Source organism: Typopeltis vanoorti, chromosome 5 (assembly GCF_054136105.1).
Source record: "Typopeltis vanoorti isolate ZY-2024b chromosome 5, IOZ_Tvanoo_1.0, whole genome shotgun sequence".
In the NCBI taxonomy this organism is placed as follows: Eukaryota; Metazoa; Arthropoda; class Arachnida; order Uropygi; family Thelyphonidae; genus Typopeltis; species Typopeltis vanoorti.
The window spans coordinates 95,477,725-95,497,379 of NC_143553.1; the positions used below are offsets into that span (position 1 = coordinate 95,477,725).

Sequence of the window (19,655 nt, forward strand, 5' to 3'; positions counted from 1 at the left end):
TTACAAAGACAAAAGAGAACAGAAGTGATGAGCATTAGTCAATATGACGTGATAGGAAAAGTGATTAGACTTACCTGGTATGAATGTCAGCTATTTGATTGAGACAGTGACACAATGATGTATAGCTGGCATAAGCGTTGATATTGTCCTACATACATACAGCATTTCTTTAATTTGAATTTAAGTAAAAGTTACAAAATTGTTTGGGTGGCAGCTCATTTTGTGTCTGAAAGATTTTTTATAAGGTAAAAAATTCTAAAGCTATGATTTAGAATATTATTATTATTATGTGACACCTCCAATTTACGCTATGGAATCATCGTGGGAGGGCACACCACACAACTCGCCATCTCTCTATATTTAATCCTCCAACTACACACAATGACTACCATTAAAACACAATGCCATGTACTGCCCACCATTTAGTATTTTTTATCTATAAATTGTAACTGTAACTGTGTCCTGTTGGCTGATTTGCCTGTATGTGGGATGAAAAACCTGAGATTCCAGGAGGAAAAACACTAGTACCTCCAAATGAGATCAACTAACTCTTTCATTTGAAAAAGACCATATAAAGATTCCTCTCATCACAACGAGATCGAACTAAGGGTCTTTTCCAATCAAAGGGTGCAATGTCCAATTATTCTTCCAGTTACACTATAGAGGTGCTTATGAATATCTTGAGCTAAATCTTCATTTTAATTGTAAAAACTAATTTTTTACAGTCACATATATTTACAGAAGTGATGAGCATTAGTCAATTTGGCATTAAGCTAATGAATCTTTTGAAATTTAAACTTTAATTCTAGATTTTTATAATTTCATCCTTTTTTAGTTCTTTCTTATTTCTCATATTATTGTTTGCAGCTGCACTTTTTCACATTGTCAATTTGAGTGCTTCATGTATGTTTCCTTTGTGTTCTGCACTCAATGTACAGATCTTAGCTATTTTCTTTGCTCTTTTTTCATTTTTTTTCTGTTTTTTTATTTCCATTGATTTTCTTTGTCTTCTGATGTGATGTCATTTGCTAAGAAATTCATTTTGCTATACTGAAGGTTTTCAGCCTTTACTGTTTGTAATGGTAAGTTTAAAATAGCACCGATTCTAAGGGAATACTTAAGCTGGGACTTTTCCATAGTTTATTATAGCACATCATTTTGTTACAGTAGTGTTCACTATACACTATATTGACAATATACAAAATGTGCTTGATCTTTCTAAGAACACAGTGAATGGCTACTCACTAATGCAAAATGAGTAAGTGCCATACTTCAACTAATGAAACTTTGTGGACCAAGAAGAATTCACTGCAATGTTGCTTCATTAGATTGCGTTTCAATTCTTTATGAAGATTTTATTTTTGGGAATTTTCCACGAGCAACTTTAATGTGCTATTAATCAAACTGACACTTACTCTGGCTTTTTATGATTATTTTTAAATTTAACATGAAAGTATCTGTGTTTAACGACTATTTGACAAATCGTTCATAACTAAGTATTAATATTACCTAAACACTTTCAGGTATATTTCATAAAATGCATAAGCACTTATTGTTGTCTGTCTGTCTATCTGCATGTGTATTATTCCTTTCCTTTAGAATATATCGTTGTTGTTGTCAGCCATTATCAATCCACTACTGGATTGATAATGGCTGACAACTGGAAGGCCTTTCCAAAATTACTTATCTGTCAATGGGTTTTCTTCTCTGTGTCACGCCTGGATGATTTCATCAATCCATTGTAAATTTTTTTTTATATCAGCAATTGTGGTAATTTTTCCTCTTTTGGGATACAATCCAGAGCTTCTTTGCCCATTGTTGGTCTTGTCCTTGAACAATATGCACAGCTCATTGCCACTTCAGATGTTTCACTCTTTCTATGATGTCAGAGACTTCGATTTGATTTCTTACCCAAGGATTCCTTTTGTGATCCAGTCTTGTGATACCATATGTTGTTCTTAGTTTTAAAGTTTCCTTTGCATTTAATGTACATTTTCACAACCATTGGAATGCATATCCTATTATGAATTATTGTATGTGGGATCTTTATGAAAATTTATCAAGTAAACTCAATTTGATTTTAATTGTACCATTTGTTTTGAAATGATCCAAAAGTAAAGACTATATGAAATTTACTGGAATTTGTTACTTAGGAAGTCTGTTAATTTTTGTCTAATCAACTCAATTCTGGTTGTAATCTTACAACTCTTATTGCCAAAATTCAGCAAACCATTTGAAAAACAATAATCTTAACTTGGATGGTGCAAGTTAATGAAATTTAGTTAGGATCTCTAACTAAATTTGTTGATTCTTTCTTTTAAGGTTACACAGTGGTCAGCATTCATAGTGAAGAATTTATGGAGACACAAGCACACGTGTTGGAGTAATCACTTATAATTAAGAAAATAACATTCAACATTTCAACCTCTATATCGAGGTCATCATCAAGAAAAAGCTACATAACACTACACAAAAGTAAGATAAAACTAAATGCTTTGTTAATCATTTACCCTAGACTGACCTCTGGTGAAAAAAAATTATAATTAGAAAAAATAATAACTATTTATAGACTTATAAACTTTACTCTTTCTCTCTTCTTTTTTGTTTTATACATATCAATACACTAATATTAATATACTATTAATATATCAATATACTAATTTGCTAAATGAAACAAGCAGTGATGACAGTACAGTAATAAAAAACACTGACTAGGCATGCAGTCAGGAATACATATCCACACTTGAAGTAGAAAAAGCCATCAAAGGCTTGAAATGTGGAAAGGCAGCAGGAGTAGATGATATTCGACCAGAAATGCTGAAATATGGTGGTATAAAAGTCTTACAGTGGCTGCACTGCATAGTTCAGAATGCCTGGACAGAGGGACGAATTACAGACAATTGGAGTACATTTGAATGTGAGAATTACAGAGGTATATCCCTACTGAGTGTTCCTGGTAAGATATATGCAAGTATACTTGAGAAACAGTTGAGAAGAATTGTGGAAGAAAAGCTTGGTGAAGAACAAGCTGGATTCAGGTCAAATAGAGGCTGTCAGGATCAGATCTTCACTTTACGACAAATAGTGGAGAGTAAAGGGGATAAAAATCCCTTATTGTTTTTCAGCCAGTATGCGAAACTAAGATCGAAAACTACGATCCAAACGTTTTCATGCCGACGAACTGTCGGCGGATTCAAGCGAAAGTGACCACTTGGTAGTGCCACACCAAGGCAATTCGATGCAAAGGTGGAGCAAGATCCCTCACTATCCTTGATATTTTCTCATAATGTAAAAACACACAGCTCCTAAGAGTTGTAGAACTGCTTTACATTATCTCATCAGTGAGTAGCTAGACCTAGATCATATCAAAGTTTAAGTGAAAAGAACTTGCATACCTTCGCTATACGAATGCCAGAAAGGTGTGCCACTATATTATATTATAACATATTATAACTAAGATGAAAAGCCAAACGGCTATTTTTTCTAACGAGGTTGATAAGTAAATGGGATAAAAATCCCTCGTTTTTCAGCCAGTATGCGAAACTAAGATCGAAAACTACGATCTAAACGTTTTCATGCTGACGAACTGTCGGCGGATCCAAGTGTAAGGTATGTAAGTTCTTTTCACTTAAACTTTGATATGATCTAGGTCTAGCTACTCACTGATGAGACCCCAAAAAAAAGGTTGAAACCGGTCTGGGTAGTGATCTCCTCATAATGTAAAGCAGTTCTACAAATCCTAGGAGCTGTGTGTTTTTACATTATGAGAAAATATCAAGGATAGTGAGGGAGCTTGCTCCACCTTTGCATCGAGTTGCCTTGGTGTGGCACTACCAAGTGGTCACTTACGCTTGGATCCGCCGACAGTTCTTCGGCATGAAAACATTTAGATCGTAGTTTTCGATCTTAGTTTCGCATACTGGCTGAAAAACAATAAGGGATTTTTATCCCCTTTACTTATCAACCTCGCCAGAAAAAATAGCCGTTTGGCTTTTCATCTTAGTTATAAACAGTGGAGAAATCACGGGAATATAACAAAGATCTGTATTTAAGTTTTATCGATCTGGAAAAGGCATATGACAAGGTGCCAAGAGAGAAGCTATTCAATACACTACAGTTATGTGGTGTCAATGGGGCATTATATCAAGCAATACTTAGTCTTTATTTGAGTTGTAAGTCAGCAGTTAGAATTGAAGGAAGTACAGGAAGATGGTTTAATGTTAAATCTGGTGTGAGACAAGGATGTACATTATCTATATGGATCACATTATGAAGGAAAGTGGTATTAAACATGATATCAAAATTGGAGATGTTAATGTCAGCTCTTTGATTTATGCGGATGATGTTATAGTTCTAAATAGATCTGCTACAAGTCCACAAGATTCTCTGACTAAATTGAATAGCTGTTGTAATAGATATGGTATGAAGGTCAGCAATAAAAAGACAAAGACAATGAAAATAGGCAGAATCTTTGAAAATGTCAACTGTGTTGTGAATGGAGAACCTGTGGAACAAGTAAAACATTTCAGCTACTTAAGCACGATTTTTAGTGAAGATGGTAAATTAAATATGGAAATAGACAACAGAATCAACAAAGCTGGTATGGTAGGAAGTCAATTGAATCATATGGAATAAGAGAGAAATTAGGCAGAACACTAAATTAGCTGTATACAAAGTGTTCAAACCAGTTTTAACTTATGGATCTAAGAGCTGGATCAGAAGTAAAACACTTGATCAAAGACTAGAGACCGCAGATATGAGAGTCCTGAGAAAGATTAGAGGCATGAACAGATGGCATCAGTGGCAATATCATATCAAAAACAAGAAAATTAGGAAAGAATTTGACATTGTCAGCATCCAAGAATGCGTTAGCAGAGCTAATCTCAGGTGGTATGGTCACTTAAACAGAATGGGCGAGGGAAGATTAGCAAAACAAGTGTTCTCTGCCAAGTTGGCAGGAAAACGACCCAGAGGAAGACCAAGATATAGGTGGATTGATACGGTACAAAGTGCCTTAGACGATAGAAATATAAGATCTGATAATGTTGGAGTCTTGACAAGTAACAGACTGATTTGGAGGAAAATTGTAGATAGGAAGTTAGTAATGATGTAATTTTTTTCATGTAGTACTATCATATCCTGTACACCCCTTGAGGGTACATGGCAGGAATTTGATGATGATGATATACTAATATACAGATAATAGAGAGATCTCTAAATAAATAAAAACAAAGTTTTATAGCAGAATCACATTAAACACATCTCTATAGTCCTCTTATATTACGGTTTTCTTGTGTTGGGGCTCTGCATTCATGTTCTGGATACTATATAGATTGCAGATGGCCTAGCAGATTCTTGAGGGCCCATCTCTTTGGGTGATGTTTTAGCATCTCATAAACTCCTTTGAACTTTCTTTCAAACCAGGTTTCAGTGCAGTGTAAGGAATTGGTGCCTTTCTAGTTGATTCTCTGATATGTTTGAAGTGTGTGTAGTTTGACAAGCCGGTTTTAGATTGCAGGTGCACTGAATTTTGTAGACCTCTGAATGGGCAAGTAGGGAAGGGGATCTTTGGATGAACTGAGTATACTTCTTAATTTTGCAGGAGGTTTGAAGGTTGCCTTAATATTGCATTTATGCTGTGTTCTATCTATATTTTCTGATGTTCCCCTAATATATGGTATGGCTATGACATTCTTGTAATCATTTTTGCTTTTAATGGTATTATTGTGGGGGATCTTGTGAACTTTTTTTTTTTTTTTGTTGTTGTAGCTATTTTTTTATAAACGTTTGGCTAATAATTTCGTATTCTTTGTGTAGCACCTACTGATTGAAGCAAATTGTTAGGGCTCTATGTGTTGATGATAAGGGCATAGATAACTCGTACGTTTTGTGTTGGATGGTGGTATGAATTTTTATGTACATATTGGCCTGTGTGTGTAGAGTTGTGGTAGACTGTGAATGAACAAAATTTGTTGAGTTCTCAATTCTGTGTTCATTAGAACGATTTTTAGTGGATGGCTAACTGGTTGGAATTAATAAAATTAAATTTAAGAAAAAAAAAAAAAAAAAAATCACCTAATGCCTTTTATTCCCTTATAGGGAGTAAGCGAGGCCTTTATATACCCTATCTAGCTTTATGGGGACTGAGTGAGCAGTTCAATCTCCACTGGTAGCCAATCAGAGATAGCTGGCCCATGTCTGTCACTAATTATAGCAGCCACAGATGAAGAGGCTGGCAAACAAGTGCTGCCATCTCTTGGTACCTAACCCTAACAAGATATGTTAGCCTGAAATAATGTGGGTACTACGGTCGATTTTCTTCAGTTTACAGGATAAAAAACCCGCTTGCCCGTGCCAGAGATCGAGTAACTCAGGAATCGGCTGAAGAAAGGCTCAGAAAAAGTTCCTCCAGTTGGCGACTAGACTTGAACTTAAGTCTGACTTCGAGCGAACCAAGCGCCACTTCCACTGGGCTACACAGGCCAGAAAAATAGAGCTTTTTTTTTTTTTTTAAATTATTATTCCAATAATGAGACCAATGTATTATGTCTGTTTTTTGCAAGTACTCTCTGACTTGTTTGCTTGTTTTGAATGAAAAAATTAGGCAAAACAATGTCTAACATACATAAGCTATAAATGGCTCTGGATTCAATTGTGATAATGATGTCTCTATATAAGAATATTTATGCAACACACACTTTTTAGAACTGAAGTGTGTATTTCATAAACATTCTTATATAGAGATGACATTATCATGTCTATGAAAGACACATAGATGTTGAAAGTTTCTTTACTTGGTTATACTATAAATTAAAGATGCCAAGAAATTATATTCTCGGTTTCATCCTTTATCCAAGTGTAAGCAAACAAAGTTTGTGTGTGAAATCACTTCATGACTAGGATACTTGCACATCAATTGTCTTAGTATCTCATAATGCAATGCACACATCCTTATGGACATGTATAATGCTATGCATTATGGGAAGGACCACTACCCAGATCGACTTTGACCTTCATTGAGGTCTCATCAGTGAGAGCCAGACTCAGAAGTGATACTAAGGTTGAAGTAATGCAGAAGTCATATTTCAATATATAAATAGACAAAAGGTGTCACCTTAATACCAAAATACTCTGAATTAAAGATAGATGTTGAAAATTTTTTCACTTGGTTATACTATATTGAAATATTAATGTGAAGTCATTGGCCTCTATATACAAGTATCCCAGTCGTGAAGTGACTTCACATGCAAACTTTGTTTACTTATACTTGGATAAAGGATGAAACCGGGAACATAATTTCTTGGCATCTTTAATTTATAGTATAAGAGGGTGCACCATGTGAAGGTGAGGATTGGGCATTAGGTCAGAAGCCCATTGGTTCTCTGCATTCTTGAAAGGCAATGTGGAGGTCTCCTCACAGCTATTTGGCTTTGACCCTTAAGCGACCCCTATATACTGATCCAAAATCCATTTCTTCCCTTTACCCCCCCCCTTCTTTCTTTTGATGCATATAACTTTTTTTTTTTTTTTTTTAAACAGTGATGGGAAATTAATGGATTCATAATGTTGATGAATTACACTAGAATGGCTGCCTACAATTATATAGGATAAGTGTACATTTAATCATTTTTGGAGGATACCAGTATTAAAACAGTTCAACTATATGATGAATCTTGGTTCTGAGAAAATAGAGTTAAATAGTAAGTTAAGTGAGTTAAACATTAAGATTAAGTTACTATAAGTATACTTTTCTTTCAATTGTACGCTATTTAAATAATGAATTATTTCTAATATAGCTAATGGAATACTCATACATACATTCATGCTTTGACAACACTTGGTAACTTACCTACATATTCATCCATATTGAATGTCTTTACATATCTGAACGATAAAGTTCCTTCCTTGTAGAATTCAATCAGTTTTTTATATGTTCCTAATGGAGTGCTACCTAATAATCAGAAGAAAATTATTTTAAAATAAATAATTTTGTTCTACACAATGACTTTTTCAAATAAAAATATGGTATGAATGAAAAAACGGTGATGCTGAAATACTGTATTTTGTGTGCATGCACACACACACAATTTCTAAAAAATGACTTTTTTTTTTTTTTTTTTTTAATTTTGGAAGTTTTAAATTTAATACTGACAGAAACTTCATTCCAACAGTATTTAACCTGTACCAACTGAGACCTAACTTTTTAGTTATGACTCAGTTTTAGGGGGAGAGAGAAAGGCCTAACTTAATAGATTGAAAAAAGGACATAAAATTACATCATAGAAAATACTGGAAAGTTTCCATAAATGAAATTCACTTGGATTAAAGTTCAATAATAAACTCTTACTTATTTAAGGGCCTACATATTACGCTCCATTACATTATACATAATACAGCTATTAGAACATATTATTATTATTATTATTTGACACCTCTAGGGAGTCCAAAGACTCATCGAGGGAGAGTGTGCCAACAGCATCGAACGATTGTCCCCTTCCAACTACTAACCGCGCTCAAACTTACTTAACTGAGCCATTAGTAGCAGAGGCTCTACCAATCGACCAACCTTTGCCGGCCAATACTGCAAATTTACATCATATTTGTAATGAGAAGAAGTTATGGGATAAAGGTGGGCAAAACAACTGAAATAATAATTATTTTGGGAGGAATGGCATTTCTGCTGCAGCTACTATTAATGATCCATTTAAAGGCAAACTGAAAATATTCGGTACAGATAACAAGTGCTGCACACAAAACGATGTCTACTAGCAGAAAGAAGAAATTCGGTTTGACTAGGCCTTCCACCTGAGCTTGGAAATCTAATATGCTCTATGAAAAGCCACTGTTCAAGGCAGGAGGATGACTAAAGGTTAGTCTTAATTCTTAATCTTTCTCACAATGACTCACCTCAAGGGTTGCCAGCACATGTGTACACTTGCCCTCCCCCAGAAAATGCCTTATCCCACATTTTAAAATTCAATTCTCACCTTACTCCAAATCCATTCAATTGCAATTGAGCGATGTAAAAGTCCATCATATTTGCTCCAAACATCTGAAAACTGCATACCATTTCTTCTACACATCCTACTCATTGACTCATATTTGCAATTTCTACTTTAGCCTTGCTAGTAGACTTATAAACTTTACTCTTTCTCTCTTCCTTTTTGTTTCTTCCAGTAACTCCTTCATATCCTCTCACAGTCCATACCTTTCACCTTTTAAATCATTCATTCTGGTTAATATTATTAATTCTGTCACTTTATTTCTTTTAATTTAAGGCACGGTATGATAAATTGTGTGTGTAACACAGTGGGACCTCTGCAATTTCTCAGCTCTCAAAACTAAATAGGACAATTATTAAAAGATGAAAGGGTACCAGTAATTCAATGGAGAGCTCCAGGCCTGTTTCCAAAATTGGGAATACTGTCTAAATCAGTGTAAGACATGCCAAAGGGGACTACTTGGAAGGTAACAGTAGCCACTAATGTATAGTTCTGAACTTAGGTTTTTACAGGTGCATTTGGGGAATTAAATTGTCACACCTCATATATTCCAATCCAGTGGGAAAAAAATCACTATAAAAAAAAGCCATAAAAACAGATGACACATGTTATAGTTATTACTGTGACTTGTTTTATACAACTTCATATACTATGTTAAAAACAAGTTTAAAATTTTCACATATTTTACATATGTTTGTTTTTGATGAACAATATTTATACTTAGCATACTACATACACATACTAACTTGCAGAATTCCTATTATGAATTTTAGAAAAGGAATTCCCATTACTTCTATTTGAACATAATTATTATATTATTATTATTACACTCTCCATGGAGTCAGCAGACTCGTTGTGGTAGGTTCATTCAACTGGCAACATTTATCATACTGTACCTTAAAATCCTTAACACTCTCTGCATTAACAACATATTATTATTATTATGTGACACCTCCAGGGAGTGCAAAGACTCATCGAGGGAGAATGTGCCAACAGCATCAAACAATTAATCCCTTCCTACTACTAACCATGCTCAAACTTGTTCAAACGTGCTCAAAGTTTTTGCATGCCATTAGTAGCAGAGGCTCCACCAATCAACCAATCATGAAATGCATCACTATTACAGTAATGCATTTCATTCACTGACAATTCTCCATGTAAAAAATCAACTCCTCACCACACTCTTACATAACTTCCAGGGATGGCCTCTGGTTCTTTCCCCTCTTACCTTTTACTCTTTTTATGATCCACTCTGGATTAATCCAATAAAACAACTCTCGTTATTAATTATTAAACGTCTCTATTGTATCACCTCTTTTTCTCCTATCCATCAAAATCTGCCATCCACGTTTCTTCAACTTCTCTCTCCACAGAGCATTCCAGAGTCTTGATATTGTCTTAGTCAATCATCTCTGGCCACCCTCTACAATGTTTACATATCGCACTGAAAACCAGGTGACCAAATCTGAACACAACAGTTGAAGTGTGATTTGATCAGTGCTTTATACAGGGACACAAACACCTCTTTATCCCTACATATTATAGCAGCACTACAATGTATAGTCTTCACAACACCTGCAATATACTCTCTAAACTTCAGTCTATTGTCAACCATCACTCCCAAATCTTATCCACCTCCTGCAGCACAGTACTGTCAATATAGTAAGACATATTTCTGGCCTCCAAAATGCAACACCTTGCACTTATTAATATTAAAACTACAAACCTCACTCCTTTGTCCAAGTCAAAAGTGTATTCAAATCATCCTGAAAAGAATTAACAAGCAGTATAACTTATAATTCTTCCAAACTTTGCATCATCAGCAGACAACTGAAGATCCCCAGCCAGTCCATTATGATATATCATTTACAAACAAAAGTTAAACAGTAGTGGCCCAAGAACACCTGGAACATGCCACTGGTTGCCCTCTTTTTCTGAGACATTACTCCATCATACAACTTGCTGATATTGTTCAGAACCAATCACCAATCCATCTATCCAAATATACTATCTATTCTTATCCTCTGAAGCTTAAACACCAACTTAACATTATTATTATTTTGGTAACCTCCATGGAGTCAGACTCATCATGGGAGGCCCACTCAACCAACAACATGTCTATATCATAATGAGCTTTGAAGTTCTTTATACTACCTGCATTCACAATAAACTCATGCAATGCACTCCATTCACTAAAAATCTACTTCTCACATCCTTCTTCACCGCATCTTTATACAACTTCCAGGGACGGCCTCTTGTTCTTTCCATCTTAGCTTCCACTCTTTTTATAATTCCTTCTATATTAATCTGATAATTCCTTAACTGACTTAAAGGTTTTTACTTTCTATCCACCAACCTCTGTAATCCAAATTCACTCAAATGCTCTTCATAACCAACATGCCAGAGTCCTGATATCACTTTGCTTATTTGTCTTTGGACTCTCTCTCTAGTGTTTCTACATCACAATGAAAATTAAGTGACCAAATATGAGCACAACAGTCCACATGTGATCTGACCAATGCCTTATATAGAGGCAGCACCACCTTATCTTTAGACATGTCAATGTACTTTATGTCAAAGCAGCAATATGATGTGCAGTCTTTGCAACATTTGTGACGTGCCCTTGGATCTTCAGTCTACCATAGTCTAAAAGTCTATTCAAATCATCCTGTAGAGAATTAACCTATTTTCTACAGCACTACTCCTGATAATTCTACCTAACTTTGCATCTTTAGCAAAACATTTGAAGATCTCCAGTCAATTCACATGAAATATCATGAAGAAATAAGTTAAATAATAAGGGCCCAAGACCAGAATCCTAAGGCATGTCACTGGATACCTTCGTTTTCTGAGACATTGCTACATCACATACAACTTACTGGAATTGTTCAGAGAGCCAATTTCCAATCAATCTAACCAATATATTATCTATTCCTATTCTCTGTAGAGGATAGGTCCAAGCTGTTCCCAGAAGGACTGGTAAAATTCAGTGGTGAGCCTGTCTATGCCAGGAGATTAATCTTTAGGTAAGGAGGTACAGGCAGTTGTCAGATCGTGTAACGTGATGGGGAGTTCTGTGTTACACCTTGTTGTTAGTGAGAGTCTTTTGTTTTTTGACAGAGTATTTGTCGACGCGAATACTGATGGCTTCCCACTCAATATGACAACATCAGTTATTAAACTCATTCCAAAGAAAGGAGACGCGACGAAATTAGGAAATTGGAGACTCATCTCTATCACAAACACCGACTGTAAAATTATATCAAAAGCCATTGCCAACAAACTTAAACCCGCTCTGAGCGAAATAATAAATAGGCATCAGAGCTATTCCATCCCTGGAAGATCTATCCACGAAAACTTACACCTCATAAGGGATCTCATAAGCATAGTGAACAACAACAGTGAAACAATGGGTCTTGTAACACTAGACCAAGAAAAAGCTTTCGACCGCATTGAACACCTATATCTCTTCAGTTGCTTGAAAGCATTTGGCTTTGGCATCATTCATTCTATTAAGATGTTGTATGCCAAGGCACAGTTTTGCATGAAAATAAACAACAGGCTCACCATAACTGTACCATACAGCAGAGGTATTAAACAAGGCTGTCCACTTTCCGGTCCTCTTTACACAATTGCCATTGAACCCCTTTTTGTGTAGACTCAGCATGCTACTTAGGGCATCTCGCCCTAAACTTCCCTACCAAACCATAACCCTGACAGCATATGTTGATGATGTTACAATCATAGCCTGCAAAGAAGAGGACTTCCATAACATACAAATGGCATACCAACAATATCAGGCAGCCTCAGGAGTCAAACTAAACACACATAAAACCATAGGACTGTGGTGTGGCAAATGGACAAACCGAACGGATTCCCGAATATCTAGTACCTGGTCCGCAGAGGGAAACAAATACCTGGGGATTTACCTAGGAAAAACGCCCTCTCATGTGGATAAGAACTGGGAAACACTAAACAAACGTTTCAAGCAAGTACTAGGAAAGTGGGCAGCAATACGAGCCTCTACCTCCACAAGAGGGAGAACAATAATCATTAACCAAATAGCCACCATGTCCTTTGGCATACACTAAAGATTCTCACGCCACCAGTGCAATTCATCAAACAAATAAAGTCAACCATCTATCGATTCATATGGAACAAAACAAACTGGCTTTCCTACTCCAAGCTACTTCTCTCAAAGATGGAGGACAAAATTTGACCTCCATTGACAACAGGATAACAATGTTCTGCGCTCGATTTCTCCTTAATACCCTACAACAGGAAATATCACACAAATGCACCACTGAATATATTTTCACTTCTGCCACTAGAGGTCTCTCTCTCTCCACAATCTTAAGAATGAGAACAGCTCAAGTGCCAGTAAATTTAACAAACCTACAAAGATGCCCTTCGACAATGGAAGAAGCTAAACCTCTAGCACACGGTGAAGACAGCATCCCTACCTGAAATCCTCATGGAATCCATCTTCACAACACGATGGTAAGAAGCCCGATCACTCAGAAAGAGATTTTCTTTCCTCCATGGAGCTGGCAAAGCATGAGGATCTTGGGTGACATTCTTTCTCCAAGCCTCACCTGGCGCTTTCCAAAATCACTCGAAAACCTGGAATATAGGAATCAGTCTGAGCAGATACACACTGTAAAGGCCACTTTTCAAGCCGCTATGCCTGATAGCATAACAGAAGAGGGGCTTAGCCCTCCCAACTCAGAAGATCCAGTGCCTATCTTTCTGATAAAAACCAATAACTCATGGGAGAAACTTACACCCAGCAACACCAACAAAATCTACAGCACTCTAACATAACAGTTGAACCAAAGCACTTTACTGGAAAATCCTGCATCATCTGATCAAACACTATTTCAATGGGACCTACCATATCGCACAAAAGCCATCAAACCTGACGCAGATATTTAGTGGAGAATGTGGCACAATGTATTACCCACTCCTACTATATTACGAAAATTTAACTCAAACATCTCAGATAACTGTCTGTTCTGCTACCAATTAGGAACAGTCCGACATATCTACTCGGAATGCCCAGTCAACACTAAATTAATCAGTTTGTCTTGGGAAACGGCAGCTCTCACCTGTGGTACTATTCATACAAAAGAGGAGTATTTCAATCTCGTCCATGCGGAGTCATATAACCATTCATTCTGCAATTACCTCTTCATCACCGTGAAAGCAGTAATAGACAACTTCTACCTCAGACATACAAGACCAGACAGCACAGCAACTTCACAGAGAGACGCAACTGACCAACTCGTTGCAGCCTTCAAACAAAAGGTGAGAAGTCAGATCCGACATGAGCATAACCACCATAGGCAAAACAACACCTTAGATCTTTTCCACCAAGACTGGAATCCATGGAATCAACTCCTGGCTGAGCAGGGTGACTGCACCATAGTCCACTTTCCAGCATAGAAGTGACATCATTCCCCCCTTCGTCCTAAGAAAGGGAGAGGAAGGATTGTTGTGCTTAACAGTGCAAAAATTAATCAGCTGGCACTCTCATGTAAATAGATAATATTGTGCTATAGTAACTCTTATGTTCTTCCACATTTATGTTCTTATACAGCATCACGTCAAAATAACACTTAATGGCTTTAATCTTAAAAAAAAATAATAATAATAATTTGCCTTATAAGTGACTTCAATATAACATACTTCAACAAGAGTATGTAAACTCTCTGCCTGACTACAGAGAATCCAAAACCGGTTAATCCTGTATATAATCTTTTATTCAGGAGTAGAGTCCACAAGACGGCCTGTGACTAATGGTGTGCCCAAGGATCTGTTCTTGGACCACTGCTGTTTAATTTGTTCATTAATGATATAGGAAAGGATCTGAGAGGAACAGTTTATTTGTTTGTGGATGATGCAAAGTTGGGTAGGGCAATATTGAATGCAGATGATGTCAAAATTTTTGGAAGATGATTTGGATAGATTGGAGGTCTGGGCTAAGGAAAATGGATGTCAATTTAATGTGGCAAAATGTAAGGCTATGCATTTTGGGGTGAAAAGATTAGCAGCAGTTTACTACATTGGTGGAACTGTACTCCAGGAAATTGATGAGGCATGAGATTTAAGAGTGTTGGTGGATAAGGAGTTGAAGTTTAGGGGGGCACATTGCAAAAGTGGCCAAATCAGCTCATCAAATCACTTGGTTGCTGAAGAATATGTTGACAAGCAGAGACAAGCAGGTTATTGTTCCTCTGTATCGAGCCTTGATAAGACCCCATCTCGACTATTGCGCCCAGATTTGGCCCAGGTTTCTTCTTGATGGGGAGGAGGTGGGGAGGATCCAAAAGCGAGTGACCAAGATGATAGCAGGTCTGTGGAATGAACCTTATGAGAACAGGTTGAGGATTTGTGGGTTGCAAAAATTGGTTGATAGGCAGAGGAGGGGAGATATGATTGAGACATTCAAATTACTAAAGGGTTTCTATAAAATTAATTCAGAAGATATTTTTGAGAACAGGGCTGGTTGTGGGAGGACTAGGGGACATTCATGGAAACTGGGCAAAAGTGTGGTTAGTAAGGGTGTTAGAGCTGGGTTCTTTACTTTTAGAGTGGTGAATGAATGGAATGGGCTGCCAGAGTTTCTGGTGGATGCTGTGACAGTGAATGAGTTTAAGGCGAGGTATGATAGATACTGTATGAATGTCGAATAGTTGTGATGAATATGATTTGGGGCCTCCCTCAATGAGTCTAAGGGCTCCCTTGAGTTGCCCGCAATAATAATAATAATAATAAGAAGAAAAGATTATGTTCACAATAAAAAAAAAAAATCCTATTCTCTGCAACTTGTACATCAACTTATCCTGTGGTAATCTAACAAATGCTTTTGCATCGTCCGAGAATATCACGTCCAGAATCCTGAGGCATGCTGCTGGATACCTTCCTTTTCTGAGACATTGCTACATTATACACAACTTGCTGGAATTGTTCAGAGAGCCAATCTCCAATCCATCTAACCAATATATTATCTATTCCTATTCTCTGCAGCTTGTACATCAATTTATCCTGTGGTAATCTAACAAATGCTTTTGCATCGTCTGAGAATATCACTGTGTATGATTCTCCCTTATCCAACACATTTGTCACCTTATTATAAAACATATGCAGATTGCTAAGTTTCTACATCACAATGAAAACTAAGCAACCAAATATGAGCACAACAGTATCCAGTGGCATGCCTCAGGATTCTGGTCTTGGGCCCTTATTGTTTAACTTATTTCTTAATGATATTTCATGTGGATTGACTGGAGATCCTCAAATGTTTGCTAAAGATGCCAAGTTTTCATTGTGATGTAAACAATTTTATACCCATCAATCCAATTTTGCCTTCTTTCCACTCCTTAGAAACCTTCCCCACTGCAAGACTTTCATTAAATAACCAGGAGATAGCTAACTCTTTTGCACATTCTTTGGCATCCATTCCCACAGCCTTATTAACATCTAACCCAAGCAACATCTGATATACCTCTGATTCTTTCACCTTTAATTCTCCTGATTCTTGCCTCCCTTTTAAGTGTTGCACAGAATCATTCATCACTATAATATACACTGATGAAGTGTTCTTGAAATAATTTTACTGTGTCATTTGATATGGTTATTCTGCTACCATAATTATCCACCAGTATCAACCTGCCATAATTATTTTTCTTCTTGCTTGCCACATATAGCAGAAAAATTTCCTTGGATTACTTTGACCTGACTGGCCAATCTCCTCTCATATTCTACTTTTTCTTTTTTAACCATGCTTGTCACTTTTTTAGCCTGAACTTTATATTCTTCGTGCATATGTTCCTTGCAACTGTCTTGTACTTCCTCCATAACTTCTTTTGCAACACTGCTTGCTTGATTTCACTGTTCATCCATCTCACTACAACTCTATTTAATTGCTTTTTCTCTTGGTATGCAGTTATGTATTGCTTGTGTTAGATACTGCCTTATCATTTCCCATGCACTATCAACATATTTTCTACATAATTCATCAACTCAATGTATTGATGCTAGTTGACTACAGAGCTCCTCATAATCACCCACCTTATAGTTCCACTTACATTTGTGCATAGTTCAAGAATATCATTGTATATGATTCTCCCTTATTACACCCTCTGTTCAAAAAGAAACTGAACTTTTGATAGAAAATAAAACACAGGCCAATTATAATTATTTAAATTATTTATTTCAATCAATATACTCTTCATCAGCTTCGACACAGCGTTTGGCACGATCAAATAATTTCTTAAATGAGTTTTTTATATCGGTTTTTTGGATACAGTTGAGGGTCGTGGTTACTGTAGCTTAATCATTTTCAATGGTGTCGTATCGCTTTCCTTTCATCGTCAAATGAAGTTGAGGGAAGAGAAAGAAGTCACAAAGTGTTAAATCAGGTGAATATGGCAAGTGATCCAACACACAAACTTAGTTTTTGCTCAAAAACTGTCTTCTCACAATGTTCGAATGATTAGATGGTGAATTATCGTGCAAAACTGACCAGCTGCCTGCATCACTATATTCATGCCATACACGACGAATTATTGCTATCAATTGCTTCAAAACTTCGAGATAAAACTCATCAACCATTTGGCCAGGTGGAATGAATTCTTTGTGGATAGTGCCCTTGGAATCGTAGAAACAAATCAGCATTGTCTTTACTTTTGACTTCTCCAAGCGACTTTTTTTCAGATGTCCCTTCTGGTGGTCTCCATGCAGCACTCTGGTACTTTGTTTCAGATTCATGCTCAAAACACCACATTTCGTCACCAGTAACAATCATTTCAAGGAAGTTTGAGTACTTACAAGCAGTGAGGTCCTTGCAGTGTTCAATTCGATACATATTTTGGTCGTCGGTCAACTTGTGGAGAACAAATCGCGAATTCAATTTACGAAGGCCGAAACTCTTGGTCAAAATGTTGTGCACAGTTGGATTTTGGAATCCCCAATTCATCTTCAATCAATCTCACAGCCGGTTTTGGGTTTTCTTTGATGAAATCACACACTTTTTGGATGTTTACTTTGCTCAGTCCAGTTTTTGGACGGCCTGGCTTTTTGTCGTCCTCAAGCATCTCACGACCACTTTGAAATCGCTTAAACCGTAAACTTGAGTATGGGATAAGCATTCATCATTGTATGCTTTTTGAAGCATTTGATGCATTTCGGTAAAACTTTTACCAAGTTTAACACAAAAGTCAATTGCAGCTCTCTGTTTGAAACTCATTTTCTGACAGTTCGTCAAAACACACTGTCACTCTTGGCACTATAACTCAGCTTCTAATGAAACAAATGTCATAAACAGTTGACACAACACTAACGAAGGTTGCCGCTTTCGACAACAAAAAGATACAACAGGTGGCACCACTAGTTTATTCTATTTTCGAAAAGTTTGGTTTCTTTGTGTGATTTTTCTAGCGAGTCACGTTGTCTCTTAAAAAAATGTATATCTTTTCCTTTGTAATCAGTGCGTTTCATTTTGAAGTGCCTACGAAGTTTAGCTGGAGCCAAAGAACTGTTTACTAGTATTTTATTACATAAAACACACATTGCATCAGGAGCATGTGTATTGCCAATGCACAAAAATCCATAATTTAAATAACTTTCATGGTACTTCCGTTTTGGTCTGTTCTTAGATGACTCTTGTTCTTTAATATTAGCTTTTGAAGAAACCACAGTTTGCAATTCCATATCTTCTCCAATCATACGAGCAGATGTATCAGCAGAAGTACTTGCTCCTCCTTGTGTTAAAGTTCCTGTCTTTAAACAAGAATCCATGGGTATTTTTTAAATAATATTCAAATTCCAATATTTGTCAGAGCTATAATAAAAACAAATAGAATTGTGTTGTAAAGGTAACTTTAGTATGAAAAACAATATGATTATAAATAAGAAATGTCAAATAATATAAAAGTAAATGAATAATTCAAAATAGTAAAAAAAGACTGCAACATGCAAAAGTAAATATGAATTGTACTAAACCATATCAAATAATGTAAAAGCAATTGTAATAAGAATGATTTGATAAAATGTTCAGCAACAAAAATTAAACAGTTTGAAATAAATCAGATATTAATTATAAAATTAGTTAAAAGAGTAAGAAGAATTCTTTTTTTAAAAGCTGCCTCACCTACTCCCTACATGTGAGAATAAAAAGGCGTTAGCTGATTTTTTTTTTCCCAAGGGGCTCGGTCCCAACAAATTTACTCGTAAATACCTTTCCAAAATTTTTTAAAGTTCATACATTAACATAAGTATTAATAATTAATTATGGCATAATCATAAAGAGTATTAGTACACTTATGTAAAGGTGTGGCATGTTGAAATATAAATTACATTTAAATTAGTTATCAATCATGGAACTAATGAAATCTTGTAGCATGTCGTAGTTTCTTCAGTCAAACATCATTAAATTAATTTGTGCTGATTTTCATTGACATATCCCATTCTGATCACAATATATTTATAATATTATTATAAGTACTTACGAGTGAATGCAGACTTTTTCTCCTGTGTGCTGGTAGTTTTCCCCTCCTTTTGTACATCCTGGAGATCTTTGTAGGCTTGAGGTGGATGACTCAAGCCTACAAAGGGGTTTGTGACGGAACACTATCTGTTCCATCACAAACC

General features: G+C 36.2%; 1 protein-coding gene across 1 annotated transcript in view; it reads right to left on the reverse strand.

Annotated features, from left to right (window-relative positions):
• Window positions 1–19,655, reverse strand: part of Oscillin (glucosamine-6-phosphate isomerase Oscillin) — a 120,002-nt gene that overhangs the window by 63,904 nt on the left and 36,443 nt on the right. Inside the window, exon 3 of the mRNA XM_090392624.1 lies at window positions 7,850–7,951. Within this exon, the coding sequence (XP_090248750.1) occupies window positions 7,850–7,951 (102 nt within the window). The remainder of the gene's footprint in view (window positions 1–7,849; window positions 7,952–19,655) is intronic.